The 17,205-nt window shown below is 39.4% G+C and overlaps 1 protein-coding gene and 1 long non-coding RNA gene across 3 annotated transcripts in view; both read right to left on the bottom strand.

Annotated features, from left to right (window-relative positions):
* atrnl1b (attractin-like 1b) overlaps positions 1 to 17,205 on the bottom strand; it is a 110,600-nt gene that overhangs the window by 16,562 nt on the left and 76,833 nt on the right. For both annotated transcript variants that reach the window (XM_083557282.1, XM_083557283.1), the window contains one exon: positions 4,035 to 4,142. In XM_083557282.1, coding sequence (XP_083413408.1) covers positions 4,035 to 4,142 — 108 coding nt within the window. The remainder of the gene's footprint in view (positions 1 to 4,034; positions 4,143 to 17,205) is intronic.
* LOC310735150 lies at positions 10,500 to 16,415 on the bottom strand. The gene is made up of 2 exons (XR_014536231.1): positions 14,332 to 16,415; positions 10,500 to 13,905 (listed from the first exon to the last, which is right to left on the bottom strand). It is a non-coding gene; the product is annotated as an uncharacterized lncRNA (long non-coding RNA).

Genomic DNA, 17,205 nt, shown 5'->3' with positions numbered 1-17,205 from the left:
TCATCAGTTCATAGAACTGTCTCCCAGAACTCTGTAGTTTTATCCATATATATATATATATATATATATATATATATATATATATATATATACACATACAGTGGAACCCGGTTATGTCGATGTCCTAGGGGGTCGCCAAAAAGCGATTTGTTTGATGAAGGCATGCTATAAAAACACATACAGTACATGTTTGTTAACTGTCAGGAATCCACATGCCACGCCCCCTTCGGCCCCCTTCAGCGTGTCAGGTGTTTTCTCGGCCGCTTTCTCTGAAGCTCCCGGCTTTAATCGCGCACATATGGTGCTCGTTTATCATCATCACCAGCTCCTATTTAAACTTCCACACTCTCACTGTCCGTTATTGTTGGTATATGTTGGTTCACGGCGGTCGTTGTTATGGCTCATGCGTTTCCCGGTACGTGCCTTCCCACCGGCACTTCTACCCAGCGCGGCTTTCGGCTCCCGTTCATCGCATGACATTTAACAACAAAAGGCATATGTGCACTAACTAACAGCAGAGATTCACCAGTATACAATACAACACCTGTCGACATAACCGATAAAAAATGCTTAGAAAAAGCGAGAATTTGGCGGGTTCACTTCAAAAACTTCGACTTATTAGGGTTGTTGAGGTAACCGAGGGCGAGATAACCAAGTTACCACTGTGTATATATATATATATATATATATATATATATATATATATATATATATATATATATATATATATATATATATATACATACACAGTACAGACCAAAAGTTTGGACACAGCTTCTCATTCAAAGAGTTTTCTTTATTTTCATGACTATGAAAATTGTAGAGTCACACTGAAGGCATCAAGGGCTATTTGACCAAGAAGGAGAGTGATTGGGTGCTGCGCCAGATGACCTGGCCTCCACAGTCACCGGACCTGAACCCAATCGAGATGGTTTAGGGGTGAGTTGGACCGCAGAGTGAAGGCAAAAGGGCCAACAAGTGTCAAGCATCTCTCGGGGAACTCCTTCAAGACTGTTGGAAGACCATTTCAGGTGACTACCTCTTGAAGCTTATCAAGAGAATGCCAAGAGTGTGCAAAGCAGTAATCAAAGCAAAAGGTGGCTACTTTGAAGAACCTAGAATATGACATTTTTCAGTTGTTTCACACTTTTTTGTTATGTATATAATTCCATTATAATTCCACATGTGTTAATTCATAGTTTTGATGCCTTCAGTGTGAATCTACAATTTTCATAGTCGTGAAAATAAAGAAAACTCTTTGTATGAGAAGGTGTGTCCAAACTTTTGGTCTGTACTGTATATATATTTAAAAAAAAAATGTTCCCCCCTTATTTCCAGGCTTTTAAAGCACTGTAGTGTTTTTCATTTGCATAGCTAAAAGGGTGTGAGAGCATGTGCCTCAGTTTTATATAAGTTTTGCAGTACAGATATGGACACCCAACAATACAAAGCTCTAACGCTGACGCTAATATTGCTGTCAGTGCCATTATACTTGCCATCTCACACTTTGCTAAATAGGCGAGCCTCTAACTAGTGTAACCTGCTGAACCCTTTATCTAACTGTAAAATCAGCACCCAAAATAAAGATATCACCATCCAATCACTGACATTTTATCCTGTTTAATCCAAACCAAAAGGCTGAAATTATTATTTCACACACACACACCCACTAACGACAATCTTTTTTTTTTTCTGAATAGTCTCATCAATGGTGTATTAGTGCAGTTAATATGCACGCAAATTTGCAAAGATGTGGTGACAGCTTCCATCCATCACAGTCTACATCTGTTTAGTGGCTCCATATGGTGCATGCCGACCAGGTGATGGAGCAACATCTGCGTCATCTGTCTCTTTCTGGCTGAGTGCTGCACATCCGGCGACCTCCACACATAAATAAATCTGTTTCTTCTGTACAGCCAAAGACCAGGAGTTACACACAGTTTTTCTGACCTGCTGCAGAGGTGGATATTGTCTGACTGATCAAAATCTTGCCGTTTGATTTCAGAGTGTTAGAAATTCCGTTTATAATGTACAGCCATTGCTTTGGTTATCATTCAGGAAATGCAGCTTTGACCTGCATGCATGCATTCGAATTCAGGAAAGAATTTGATAGAAATCTAGAATTAAGTCAATCAATAGAATTTAGGTTTACACATGAGCTCATCGTCAGCGCCTTTATCTCGCTTGTGATTTGCTCATAAATAAGGTTACTAAATCTGCCATTCAGTTGGATGAAAGATTTCACTCTGAGTACATGAGCAAAAGGCTTGAGATTGGCTTGTGACTACCGAGCTGGCTGTTGTAGCTGTGTATCTGAAAACTGTGTGCCAAACAATAGAGCTGCTTCTTATCCATGACAGCAGTTAAAAGCAGCTGCTCATGATCTAAACATTTCAAATCAGTGAAAGCAGGCATTGCTATAGTCATTGTACCATGTGACTCAATGGGCAGCTCAGGGAGCTAAGTGTGCTGACAGGACGGTGGAGTATCCTTGCTCTGATAAGCTGGTTAATGCCAAAGAGCAAAGAATGCTGTCTCATCAGGCTTCAAGCTGAATTAGTCTGATTTCCTAATCCTTTCCCTCCTTTTGCTCTAAGATTTAATAAAACCAGGGCTTACATCCAGCACTGCATTCCTTAGCCTTTGGAACGTGTTCATGTTAATCACTCAGCAACTGATACAGCAAAGTAAGTGAGGCTAGAAAAGAGGATCAAACCTGGACACCCTTTGCCAAGAACACAGGTACATTTTCACATGTCATCACAGACACCATCTATCTCCCACCTCGCATACTGTTATATGCAGTGTACACAGTGAGTATTCAGCATTCTTTTGAGAAAAGAAAAAACCCATAAAAACAAAGTATATTGTCTGATTCGTAAAGAATAATTTTCATCTGTTGACTTTTTATGGACATTTTTTAAAAAGTTATTACAGTTTGGTTACCTTTAGTGTCTGTGCTTTCACTAGTTCTTTCTTTCTTTTTTTTTTTTTTATGAATGGAAACTTTTTTTTTTTTAATACTTTGAGGTATGTACCCTCGGCCAGTCTTAAACTCAGAGTGCTTCAATCCTCCTCTGCATAAGCTTCACATGAAAAGCTCCGGTCTTCCAGCCTTTCACACTCTGGATTTGGAAAGTGTCAGATTTTCAAACGTATTTGTTCTCAGTTGAGCGGAGTTGGTTCGTCTGAGGCAGCAGATGTTTGGGCAATTTGTGCAGGTGAAAATAAAGCCTGTGAAATTGTGAAGAGAGAACAGTGGGGATCTAATCTCACAAAGAGATTTTCTCCTTGGAAAGATTTCCATATTTGAGTTGAAAGTACATGACGACCTTAGAGAGGAAAATGCGTACGTTCGCAGTTTACATGAATGTGGGAAAATCTCTGAAGCCACTGTCTGTCAACCTGCGTGCTTTAATAAAATATCTGCTAAAACAAAGTGCCCTTCAATGCCATTAAAGGTTAAAATGCTGGTTTAAAATATAAAATGCCATTTTCCGAGATTTAATAGTTATAATTTTATAGGCCCTAAGTGTCTGTTTGTGCAGGTTAGAAGCTCCTGATGCCTGAAAAAAAAAATCAGAGATGTATGAAAGCGGAGTTTAAGTTTGTTTAAAAAAAGACCTGGGCATAACAGCATTCAGCTGAAGGCCTGAACAGCATGTTGTTCACTCCAATTTTGTTCCTGCTATGCCCTTCACCAGCCCATAATGCACACTGAGCACCAATGCACTTTGTACTAATGGATCGAGGAGTGGCACTTCTCCGGCTGCTTGACATGTGAATCAAGCATCTGTGCTGTACAGATGAGTGTGTGAGTGTGTGTGTGTTAGTCCTGTTATATCCTGAAAAACAAAACACTGAGCGAGAGAGTTTTATCAATAAACGAGTAGGTATGAAACTAATGTGTGTGTGTATGAGGAGACTGAATTGCATCACTTGAGAACGACAGAAGGTTTAGACATGGGGAATACACATTCACATACTCGCACACACACACACAGACAGACACATACACACATACACACCCCTACCTCTATTCCTCCTTGTAGCAGCTCCACCTGATCGCATTCCGCCTCCAGTGCCATGGCAACGGAAGCAAAGGGACGGCTTGCCATTTGTTGCCTTTCCCTCATCAATTGCTGGAAGTGTGAGGTACAGTGTGAAGCAGAGACATGGAACGATAGATAAAGAAAAGAGAGAATTTGATTAATTATGTACCCTCATATCTAAAATTGCTTTTAGCTATTGTATTGTATTATTATCTAAAACATTTGACCTTTGTGTGACCTTAACAGTGTTTGAATGTTTTACTCGGGTTCATGTGCCGGTTACAGTATTAAATCCATTGAAATCCTATAAACATGCAACCGTGACCAATCATTCTTGGGATGCTGCTCTAATGTGAATCTTGAGCAGGCGTACAAAATAAAAAAAACACCAAACGTATGAAACTTGAAATTTCTTACATCCTGCTGTAACTTACTGCAAAGATTCCCGCTGGGAAAGGAGTGTGTTTAACATGTGCAGCAGTGCAAACAAGGACCCGAAACTTTGATAGTGGTGTGTGATCTCCTCACACAGAGAATACAGAGCTTTGAATAAGTTGCTAGAGAGTTGTGTGCCGTAGTGGAGATGGAGATTCAAAGCCAATTCGTTCAATTTCTCATCAGTTAACAGCTGTCAAAATATATGCAGTGTTCCGGCGCCTCAATCAGAGTGGAACCTTTACATGCAAATGGCTCCCTTTTTCGGATGCAACCGGACCTACATGTTAAGGCCTGTATCATTTTTAGTTCAGATCTCTGCATGCATAACAAAATCATGCTTCAGTTCAGATTTATATAGTAGAAAAATTTAAATTTCACAAACGCAAAATATTTCCCCAGATCCACACAGACACACACATCAAAGCACCTCCTGGTTAGAGGCAATGAGCAGACAGCCCAGTGAGCTGGACGGCTGTCAAAAGAGGAGATTGAAAAGCGAAGAAGCAGCAAAACAGAAGAAAGAAAGAAATGAGGCAAAACTAGTCCAGCCTGTGGTATGTGGCGGAATAATTGATTTTTATTATATCTATTATTAATAATTAGATTTATATACACCACATGAGGAAAATCTTTATGGACACCTGACCATAAGACTCGCATGTGCATTTTGAACACTTAGTTCCCATTTCCTATTATAATAATTCAGAAGATGTTCCACTTCATCCCAAAGGTGTTTAATAGGGTTGAGGTTACTCAAGATCTTCTTCTCCAAACCACATCTTAATGGAGATTGCTTTGTTTATACAGTGTTTTTTTATAATCCTTTTCAATCCTTTTTTTTTTTTCCCAGCCACACTAATACAGTAGACATAAATTCATGATGCAAGACATAAGACTGTAGGGTGTTTAATATTTCTGTACATATTCAGTTTCTGTCTCTTAGATCATGTCTGAATAACTAACAGCCTTGAATTTTTCTTTAACTGTGCATAAATATTTCGTGTCAGAGTTCAAGCGCCCTTAGTCGAGTTGCAAGTAATCAGCTCCTCTGTTCTGTGCACAGACACTACAGAAATGGTGACTTGCGAATTCGTTTATAAATCTGTAGAGTGTTCCTTTAACATGTACTACAACTCTTTCCGGCCCAGGAGACATTACTAATCAGGACGTATCTGAGCAAAGAGCAAATTGAAAGTGTAGGTTTTTGAAAATACAATGCTTTTAAAAGTCTCTCTCTTTCTCAAAAAAAAAAAAAAAAAAAAAGTTCCTATCAGAATATTACTTAAACTCAAAATAATAAATACCAGAACCTCACAATTAAGACAACAAAATAAAATTATATAATTTTTTTGGAAGCAGTGAGCCTTTCTCCTTTCTCCTTTCGTTTATGATTGACTTTCAGGTGATGCTTCCATCATCGGTGGTTAATCGATAGCGTAGATCAGCGAAGTACAGCATCGTTGTTACTTGCAGCCGATCGATATCTTAACACGGGGCCGTATTTGGGTGCCAAGGACGAGCCTGATTGCTATTGGATTTGCAGTGAAGAGGGGTGTGCCGCAGAAAGCGCTAATTGGTTCGCGGATTAGCGTGCAAAGCCATGTGTGCTGCAGTGACTCCTCTGCTTTCATATCAATCCCTCAACGCTGTAAACACACGTAGATAAGCATACAGAACTCAAACACACAAACACAACCGACCTTCCAAACGCACACAGGCGGCAGAAGGAGGGGGTGGGGGACCAAAGCCCACAGGTCGCTTTGTCACTGGGCACAAAAAAGCAATCATGTCCATTCAGTCGGCGTGGGGTTCTGCAGACAAAAGGGACGTCACTAACAAAAGCTTTTACAGGCTGCTTAATAAGAAATTAAATACTAGCTGTTGGGGAGCATTTAGCAGGGAAGGGAATGTGCTTTTTTCAGCATTTCCATAAAGAAAGGGTACAATAATACATTACAGCTCAATGGTGTGCACAAAGCAGCTGACTGTAACAACAATTTGCTTGGAGATTAATATGTTAAATGGCCACGTCCTCACTGTGAAGTATAGAGCATTGCAGACAGAAACCAGTACCTGCTCACAGAAAGCCACTGCAATTCATCAGGCCTGCCTCAAAGTATCAATAGCTGAGGCATTAGCATTCCGCTGTATCAATCATACAAACACATTCTCAGCTGATAGCAATCACGCGCCAATCTACAGAACTTGCTACACTTAACATGCAGTACGAGTCCTTCTGTAAAGCGCGAGCAAAAACCACACCTGCGGCTGCATTTCAGCAAAAAGCCGAGCCGTTCAATACGAACACAAAGTTGTGCGGCTAATTCCTCGAACTGGGCTGCCGTTTGTGTTTAAACCTATAAGAAATAAAGAAAGTGTCTTTATAACTCATGGGTAAAGTGTTCATGTCTGCTCCTAATATATATATCATTAAATCTTTATATTCTTTTTTTTAATTCATGTGCAAATCCATTCATAGTCTCATACTTGACTCATTTCTTGAGTCGTTAATAAACGTGTACATTTCAGTTTAATCCCACAATATTCACTCAAACAAGATGTGAAAAAAGAAGATGAAATGAAGAAACCTGATGATGTTGCTCTGGAGGTAAAACTATGGATCTCATTAAATTGCTAAATGAAGCTTCTGTCAAGAAAGTAACATTGATAAAAGAATTGATATTGCAGTCTGTAATGGGCAAACATTATATTTATTTGATTGGTTAAGTGCATGATTTTTACCATCTTTAATCAGTTTTATTCTCATCTAGTGTATTTCTGCATGTCTTTGATTTGAGGACCAAAAAAACAGAACCTGCCCAGGAACCTATGAGTGAAGTACCCTTTTTGCCATTCTTTTATTCCACTGAGCAATAAATGAAAGAGTTCAAATTTCTAATAAAAACCTCTCAGTCAACATATAAAAATTTCTGGTTTGCTTTATAACATGCAGTGTGAACACAAACCAGACCAAAAAAAAAAACAAACAAACTACACATACGTGACACGGCTAAAGGTTTGTGGACATTTGACCATCACAGTGCATTCTGTTCCAGATCCATCTCCCCCTAATAACCTCCAGCATTCTGTAAACTCTCCACTAGATTTTGGACCATGTGGGGATTTGAGTTCATTCAGCATCAGGAACATTCGTGAGGTTGGAAAGTGACGTGAGGTCAGAAGGTCTGATGTTCCAGTTAATCCCAAAGGTGCTCAGTGGGGTTTAGGTCATGTCCCTGTGCAGGACATTCGAGTTCTGTTACTCTATTAACTTGGCTAAATCATGTCTTCAAGAAGCTTGAATTGTGGGCAGAAACACATTCATGCTGGAACAGTTTGGACCTCTTTGCTTTAATGAAGGAAAATCTTAAAGCTACAGCATGTAAAGACATTCAATACAATTGTGTATGTCCAACAGTTTGGCTATAGTTTAGAGAACAATCATATATTGATGTGATGGTCAGGATTCCGAATCTAATTTTGCTCGTACTCTGATGAATGTGTGAGAACGTGCACAGCGTTTTCAACCACAGCCACTAATCAATACTGAAACATTTCTCTCTCACACAAAGCAGTCTTCAACATAACATCTTTAACTTAAATGAGCTCTGACTGCTCCACAGTAATTAATCGTTCATTATGTATTCTATTAAACACCACTGAAGCACAGCTCAGGCCAATCCCACTGACAGAACATGTTCATAATGGAATTATTAAAACCATGCAAACACAACATGCTTCACAGCTTCTCCTGACAGTACGTTCAGATCAGTGCAGTGCACATTGAAAGATACCTCTGTCTCTAAAATGTGTGAACGAGTAGAAAACCAGAAGCCCTCAGAAGGGTTTATCAATCACAGAGTTGGCCATAATTGACCAAAAACACAGGGTGAGCTATGATCAAGCCACTGGAATGGATAGTTTGCCTGTTTCGCCCGTGGTGATCCAGACAGAGAGGGGAGGAGGGGGGGAAATGAAACAAATCCAGAAAAATAGAGAGGGGTTTGCCTGGAAAGCATTAATACAGCTGCTGCTGTTCAATACTCAAACACTTGTGATATTTGATCAAACCTAGTGTCTGATGAGGGCACAAACTTCCTCCCTGGTGTGAGAGATCAATAACACACCATCAGATCAGCTCCTGCACTTATCAATATGCTTTTTAATCAAATAAAAAAAAGGGAGCAAAAGCGAGAATCAGACAGAGCATGGGCGAGACTGATAAAGAAAAAGACTGAAAAAGAGAGAGAGAAAAAGAGAAGAGCCCTGGGAGAGCAGTGTGGCATGCACTCATTTGTGCTAATAGACACTCTCTCAGCAACAGCCTGCCTTTGTTGACAGCCAAAAAGCACCATCTGCAATTTATCCATCTCTCTACATCACCTGCTATTACTCATCAGGCCCATTGCCTTTAGCATTTTAACTCTCGATAAATATCCGTCAGAGAAAGTTGGGCCGTCACTGAGAAATCGCCTGATCCCTCCACGACCCTCACATCACACAATGCAGCCACGTTACCAAAAATATGCTCAAAACTCGGCTGCACCAGAAGCAACTGTTACGTTAAATTTTCCTTCCTCGCTTTTCCTCACAGCGCTCGGAAAAGGTTACAGTGCCAAGTCAATCATCGTCACATGCACCAAAAGGTAAACAAAAGCAGTGCGGTTCAGGCCAGGGCAGAGGTCAGGGCAATTCCGAGTTTTTCATTTGCTGAATCACATTTAAAACCTTCCTCGAGGGGGAACAGTGCGAAGACCTCACTGATGTGGAATTGAGATTGATCGTGCATCGATTGTTCTGTGGACTTCATGGTAAGCCCACAAAACAAACAGGTCTATGGAATTAGAAGTTTGATGTCAGAGATTTGACAAGAACTTTAAATCCAGGAGACTGCATGGTGACAGATAGAAAATTTTATACCGAGACCTTTCTAAAAGAGACTAGCAGCAAGGCTTTTCAACAGGCCCACGAAAATACAAACCGCAATGAAAAAGAAAAAAAAGCTGAGGAAAAAAGCACATTACATTTTCATCCTCAATGAACTGCGTAAGATTGAATTAATCCTCATGTTTCAGCCAAAGTAGAAAGCTATAGAACCAAATAATATGCTGTCAAGATACATTATTAGCAATCAAAACAAGAATAAAAAATATATATAGCAAAAATTTGGAATGATACTAGATATATAATTAAAAAAAAATCTGACTGTTTGTTGATGTGTCCGAAGAAGGAAGGAGGGGTGGGGGGGAAAAAACTGGCTGCCGAATTTACAAACTATCGAATGTCGGTTCAAAGCAGTGAGATAATGATCTCTGGCTGAAATATGACTGCAGCTCATGCAAATATGGTTTCTTTTATTAGCACTAAAAATACCATTCAAATGCAACATGGCTTCAACCCTAGAATACATGAGTTATTCATCCATCCATCCATCCATCCATCCATCCATCCATCCATCCATCCATCCCTCCCTCCTGAGCCATCCATCCATCCATCCATCCATCCATCCATCCATCCATCCATCCATTCAGGTTACTGTCATTCTGGACATTGGTGTTCTGCAATAGACCAAGGTGTACTCCGATCTCCTTCTGGGAGTTCCCAAATAACTCATACACACATTCACACCTTGGGCCAAGTAAGTAAAACTAATACAACCGGTAGAGACCGAAAAAAATGCAAAGAAACCTACACACAGCATCTCAAGCTCAGAATTAAGTGTGAAACCGCAACACATACCACCATCAGCATAATAAATATTGTTAATATGAAATCTCTGGGTGCCGGCTTAAGCGTGATTTAGAAGGAGAAGAAATCCTGCAAAGGCAAAATTACAATGCTTCAGGGATTTAAAACGAATTCTGGACATTTGCCTTATAAAGTTTGTCCAACAGCAGGGCCAACTGTGGCGCGAGGGGCTCGGGACCAAGTTTAAAACTGTACATAGTACAGCAGCCAAAGCAAGAATCAGTCCACTGAGAACTGATGCACGCAGAAAGTCATGCAGGGTTTTTTTTCTTTTCTTACTTTGTTTTCTTTAATCAAAAACAAGGTCCTACGACGTAGTTTCACTAAAGTAATCCGCTAGAAGGATGTGTGCAACTGAAAAAATACACGACATCATAATTTTTCTGAAGGAACATCAAATGCCAAAGTTCTAATTAGCTTTCTCGCAAAGAATCTGGCAGATTGATTATAAAATGGGCTCAGTCAGTTATTTAAAAAAAATAAATAAAAAATGCTGACTGTCAGAGAGGACAGGTCAATCTCATTGGTGCAGAATTGTATTTGATATTGATCCGGTAGTGTTACCACATCAGTGTGTACGCTCTGCATTGATTTGTTACACTGCACCCTGACCACCCACTGCCATTCAGGAGCCTGGCTCAGTGTGTGTGGCCTTTTGCATTAAGAGACCGAGTAAGTCAAGTGCAAGAGCCTTGAAGCCAAGTTTTAAAACCCAGTAAGAACCTCTGTCTTAAAATGTTTCCTGATGAAGGAATTAATGAAGTGAATCATAAAACTTGGACACAGTTTTGTGTATGATTCTTAGTGCAGATCGGACTGGTGAAGATGTGACTCTCTACCAGCTCTCTACCTGTACACTACTATATTTTGTAAACAAATTGCCACTGCTGGGCCGTTGAGCAAACCCCTTAAACCTCAAATTCTCAGGTGTATTTCAGAGTTGATTGTAAGTTGCTCTGGATAAGATGCTATTAACGTAAATGTAAAAGAGACTATCTGAAGATCAAATCAGCAGTCTCAAAATAACAGTCACCAGTAGACATTACAAGTTTGTGTCAATAATGAAGGTTTCAAAACATTGTGAAATGTTTCTGCGCATGTCCCACTTTCCCAAAGCACATTTTCACTGTGGTGTTTTGCACATTAGGAGACAGCATCTTGTAACGCTGGTTTGTTCCACTAGATCATTTCTCAGCTTCTCACAGTTGAACCTAAAATGGAAATTCTAACACATTCTGTACGGTATTTGATTTTATAGTAGAGAGCGCAGAGATTTCCATTGTACCGCCTGTTTACTGTGCATGTATGTGACAAAGGCTTCAATCTTGGATGCTGAACAACTGAAGGTAAATAAAAACCCTTTTTGAATGCATGCAGATTTGTGTCTTTTTCATATTTGTGTCTTTTTTCATATCAGTGTTCTCAAACCCACCACATCAGCACAAAGACATCCGTGCTAATTTCCGACTGCAAGGAGAACGTGCGAGTTATATTTAATACTGAGAGAGCGAGAGAGAGAGAGAAAACGTGTGGTTTTCTTGGCCTGAGGTTTGCTGATGTCCTTGAGAGTCTCTAATAATGTATAGTCCTATCTTAAAGATAGGCTTTTGCCCAAGAAACTTTATTCAAGTGCTTCATTTTTCAGAATAGCATGGCCTGGGAAAAAAAAAATGAATGCATGCCCTTAACAGCTTTTCCTCCCAACTTCACTGGCACAATGTGTTTTAGTTTTTTTCCTTAATTGATCCAGGACCAGTGTATTCTTCATGCAGATAAAGCGATGGAACTGAATGAAATGCACTTGGGTTGCATCGATACCCTTTTTCCCCCTCAGACCAAAACTACACCTTATTTTATAATTTACAGACACCAAACCTGAAATCTTATTTAGAAGCCAAACAGATGGAACGGTATTTTAGAATGGAATTAAATAAAGTGTTCACATAAAATGCCTGGTGTGATTCCGTGTTTGGGAATGAATCGATCAGGGGCTTCATGGAACATGCGATTTAGCCGTGTTAACAAATTGATTTTTTTAAATGAAGTGCGATCGCAAGGGACAAAGACGAACTTAAATCGAATTCGACTGTGATGGGGAAGAGCGGGTTTGGCTCTGCTTTTGAAAAATGCTTGGGTACAACTGAATTGAAAGGAAGTTTTATTGTCTTCATTGCAAACAGTGCAATTCCAAGTCCCTCAGAAAAATGTCATAAAAGAAAAGACTACAGAATACAACGCAAAATGTCTGTTTTTCAGCAGAAATGCAATTCCAGCCAAAAACATTAATCGGGAGGATTCTGTGATGATTGCGTTTAGCCAGTCAATACGCTGCACTATTTGAAGCTCCACCCTTATATTAGGGCCATGAATAAGCCGAGCCATGCTGTGACATCTGCTGGAAACGGGCTATTAACCTGCTGTGCTCCCATCATCATGCCCGAATACAGCATGTACGGTAATTAATGCATTTATTTGATGATGTAAATGAGCCTATATTGAATCATCCACATGCTTAAAGCATCCAACACAAGGAAGTGTGTGTGCCATTAATATATCTCGCACAGAACAGTCGCTCCTCCTGTTCCGAGGTGACATTTAGAGCAGACGTCTCTCAACTAGCTTGAAAGGGCCATGCCACCATCTGTGCTCACAGCAACATCCAAACAACCGGCAGCACCCGGCTCACGCAGGTCACTCACTCACCCATAGCTGCAGTCTCACCTCTGGAAGGTCATGTTTACAACAATTCATGTTTAAAGACTAGCCTTTCAGTCTTAGCAGTGTTGAGGTTTGGACTTCAGTTTACAGAAAATACATTGTGCAATATTTTTGTAACTTTTCTCTTTTCGACAGTTTGTTTGTCACGACATTGTGCGCTCACCAGGTTATTAAATCAAACTCTTAACCTGGAGAAACTGAGCAAACCGACCCAACCAACAAATCCATTAATCTAACTAGTACATATAAGTGCAGCGATCACTAGGGTCCAAACACTCTGTAAATGGCAAATTCATTTTATGAAATGACCAGAGGTGGACAGTAATGAAGTAAATCACTACATTTTAAACTCAAATATCTTACTTTTTACATTTTGCTAAATCAGTCGTTCCTTTTAATAAACGAGTGAATAAAATCTTAACTGGTCCAACACAAGCCAAACCACCAATGAACTGGTTTTGATTGCCGCGTGGTGGTATCTACTTACATAAGCGTCAGTTCAGCGTCAGTTCAACAGCAAGCAGAACATTTTGAATAAAACTCCTAAATCTAACTTGCCACAGCACCCGTGGCCTTAATTGCATGATTATGTAGCTGAAAAGAACGTTTTTGGCTCATGAGAATTTTAACAAAAATCAATCAGTGTTTCACTCATTTATTTTGTTCTATTAAAAGACTGGTGTGCGAACAGTAACAGTGTCTTTCCACATAAACTTGTTGAGTTGATAAAGCAAAGAGTCTTATAATAATAGGAACATTATAGCCCTAGTAAATCATACAACCCGAATTCCGGGGACGTTTTTTTATTTGAATAAAATTTAAACTAAAAGACTTTCAGATCACATGCGCCATTATTTTATTCACAATAGAACATAGAACATTACAAATGTTTAAACTGAGAAATTTGACACTTTTAGGCATAAAACTGAGCTCATTTTAAATTTGATTTCTGCCACAGGACTTAAAAAAGTTGGCTCAGGGGCGTGTTTACCATGGTGTAGCGTCTCCTCTTCTTTTCTAAACAGTTTGAACACAACTGGGCATGGAGGTTATGAGATTATGGAGTTTTGCTGTTGGAATTTGGTCCCATTCTTTCCTGATATAGTTTTCCTTCTACTGAAGAGTTCGTGGTCGTCTTTGGCTTTTTTTTTGTTTTTGTTTTTTTTGTTTAATGATGCACCAAATGTTCTCTATAGGTGAAAGATCTGGACTGCATGCAGGCCAATTCAGCACCCGGACTCTTCTACTACGAAGCCATGCTGCTGTAATAGCTGCAGTATGTGGTTTTGGCTCATCCTGCTGAAATACACAAGGATTTCCCTGAAATAGACGTCGTCTGGAGGGAAGCACATGTTGCTCTAAAACCTTTATATACCGATGCCGGCTTTTGAATCGAATGCTAATACCACGCTGGAAGATCCCCCTCCTCTTTAGCCCGGAGGACACGGCAGCCAGGATTTACAACAAGAATGTCAAATTTGGACTCGTCTGACCAAAGAACACTTTTCCACTTCAAAACAGTCTATTTTAAATGAGCCCCCGCCCACAGGACACGACAGCGCTTCTGGACTATGTTTACATATGGCTTCCTTTTTGCATTATAGAGCTTTAGTTGGCATCTGCAGATGGCACGGCGGATTGTTTTTACCGACAGCAGTGTCTGGAAGTTCTCCTGTTCCCATTTAGTAAAGTCAATGACACAATGATGCCGATGAGTGATGCAGTGTCGTCTGAGGGCCCGAAGACCACGGGCATCCAACAAAGGTCTTTGGCCTCGTCCCTTACGCACCGAGATTTCTCCAGTCTCTCTGAATCTTTCGATAATTTTATGTACGGTAGGGGATGAGATTTGCAAAGCCGTTGCAATTTGTCGTTGTTTTTAAAGTATTCCATAATCTTTTTACGCACTCGTTCACAGATTGGAACGTCTCTGCCCATCTTTACTTCTGAAAGACTCTGCCTCTTTAAGAAAACCCTTTTATAGCTGATCATGTTACAGACCTGATGTTAATTAACTTGATTAGTTGCTAGATGTTCTTCCAGATGAATATTAAAAAAATCTCTGGCTTTTCCTGCTCTTTATTGCCCCCGTGCCAACTTTTTTAAAACCTGAATCAGACATCAAATTATAAATGAGCTAATTTTGTGCATCAAAGTGTAAAATTTCTCAGTTTAAAAATGTATGTTCTCTATGTTCTATTGTGAATACAATTTTGGCTCATGTGATGACATTTTTTTTGTTTTGATTTTATTAAAAAAAAAAAAAAAAAAAAAAAAAAAAAAAGTTCCAACATTTCTGGATTTTGGTTTGTAGTACATTGGACACTTAAGTACATTTGAAGGCAAATACTTTTGTACTTTTACTCAAGTGAAAGTTTAAAGGGAGCACTTTTACTAGAGGCAAGGGTGAGACCATTGCCCAGTCCCTTTTCTTTATTAAAGCGCAAATAGCAAATATACAAAAGAAAATAAGACGAGTCTCTTACAATAAAAAAGAAATTTGTTTCCTTTAAAAAAAAATAATAAAATGTTATTGCTGAAATTGTATTGTAGATTAATTGTAGATCTGTTTCACAGACCCCTCATTTATACCCATGGCTCCAGCTGCCCTAAAACCAGAGATAACATTTGCAAATAAATCTTGCAGGACACACACTGATATTAATTTAAAAAGGACACTTGATTTGGCAGCTGAGCGATCTACATCTGCTGAACATTTCACTCCACAGCTCTAGTTTGATGTGTTGCACTATGAGGCTGAGCAACAAAACATTTCAATAGAGCCTCCTGTCACAAACAGCCTCCTCACCTGACACCTACATACAGCGTCAAAACAGCTGTGGCAGGATCTCTGAAAAAGCAGATATATTCACACTGGTCCTGTAAGATGCAGAAAATGTAACTCTTCTCATTCAGCATTAGACCTGAGGTGTAAGCAGTTTAAATACGACACTCAGTGAGATAGAAACTTATACAGCTTTTTTATATATTCATTTTTTCATTCAGCTTACACTGACCAAAGACCAGTGTCAGATTATGTTACCACTGCTGTTTGCTCAAAACACAATAGTTCAGAGCTTCTTCAATGAGACATGCATCACGATAGGACAGGATCTTTCCCTGTGGCAATAAAGGAAATGGAAAAGGCTACAGAAAGCTGAATGTCTCGCTGATCCTCAGTGGTATTTTTCTGTTCTTGTGACCCTTGAGCCAGTCTTTTTTCACACACAGTCCCGGGTCTAGATGTATTCTAAAAGAACCTGAATATGATAAATAGCTTGGATGTGCTAGTATTCATATTTATTTGCTACATTTATTCTACAATAGCATATTGTTCAAAATATACAATTGGTTTTCTTATTGAATATTTATATTTTATGACTGATGGTCATTTCAAGGTGAAATAAAAATCTACAAATACAAGTATTAAAAAAAAATAATAATAATAATAAAGAAAAAGGTCTGCTCTTGATAAGCAAGATAAAGGCTTTTAATGGCACATAATTGTGCCTGTCTTCCCTGAAATGTTGCTGTAACATACCATGCTATTAAGATGTCACTTTCTAAGAAGGTAAAATGAAAATTTGGACAACAAAGACAACAGTTGCCTCGTTTACAGACGATCGATGATTTAGAGCAGCAAAATAATTATATTTCACAGACAGATAAGAACGCAAGTCTGTTGAAAAAAGGTTGTGTTATTAGCATAATGAAAAATACGTTGATTCTCTCCGCCCCAACGCCCCCCACTGCCCCCTCCGTGACAACTCGGAATGTGACAGCAGGACACAGCAATGACAAAACAAATACTGTTCGGATAATCTGCGTTTTCATTTAGACAGACAGACTGTGAAGCTGTAGACACTGCAGGATTCATTTTGACTGAGCTCTAGAGCTATAGACTATAAAAAAGAAACCAACTCATCACCTGCTGGAGTGTCAGCTCAGTGTCAGGCAAGGACATCAAACTTCCACAGGGGCTACCCCGCTAGAAAACCGGAGGTAAATCCTATTCTCAGCGATAAGCCTAAAGCCAAAAACTACAGCTGCAGAACAACAGAGGCTGCAGTGAGTCTCCTAAAACCCACAGAGCTATAAACCGACAGTCATGCAATTCCAAACTACTCCGAATTAGAACTACATGACTATACAAAATGCAATACAATGAACCCAATAGAGTTTATATTTGTTTATTAATTCCTAAACGATTCACGATCACCAGTTCCTTTTTTCCGTTCCACATTAAGTC

This window comes from Silurus aristotelis (genome assembly GCF_946808225.1).
Source record: "Silurus aristotelis genome assembly, chromosome: 12".
Lineage (NCBI taxonomy): Eukaryota > Metazoa > Chordata > Actinopteri > Siluriformes > Siluridae > Silurus > Silurus aristotelis.
Note: the sequence above shows the minus strand (reverse complement) of the source record. Positions and strands in the feature narration are given on the sequence as shown.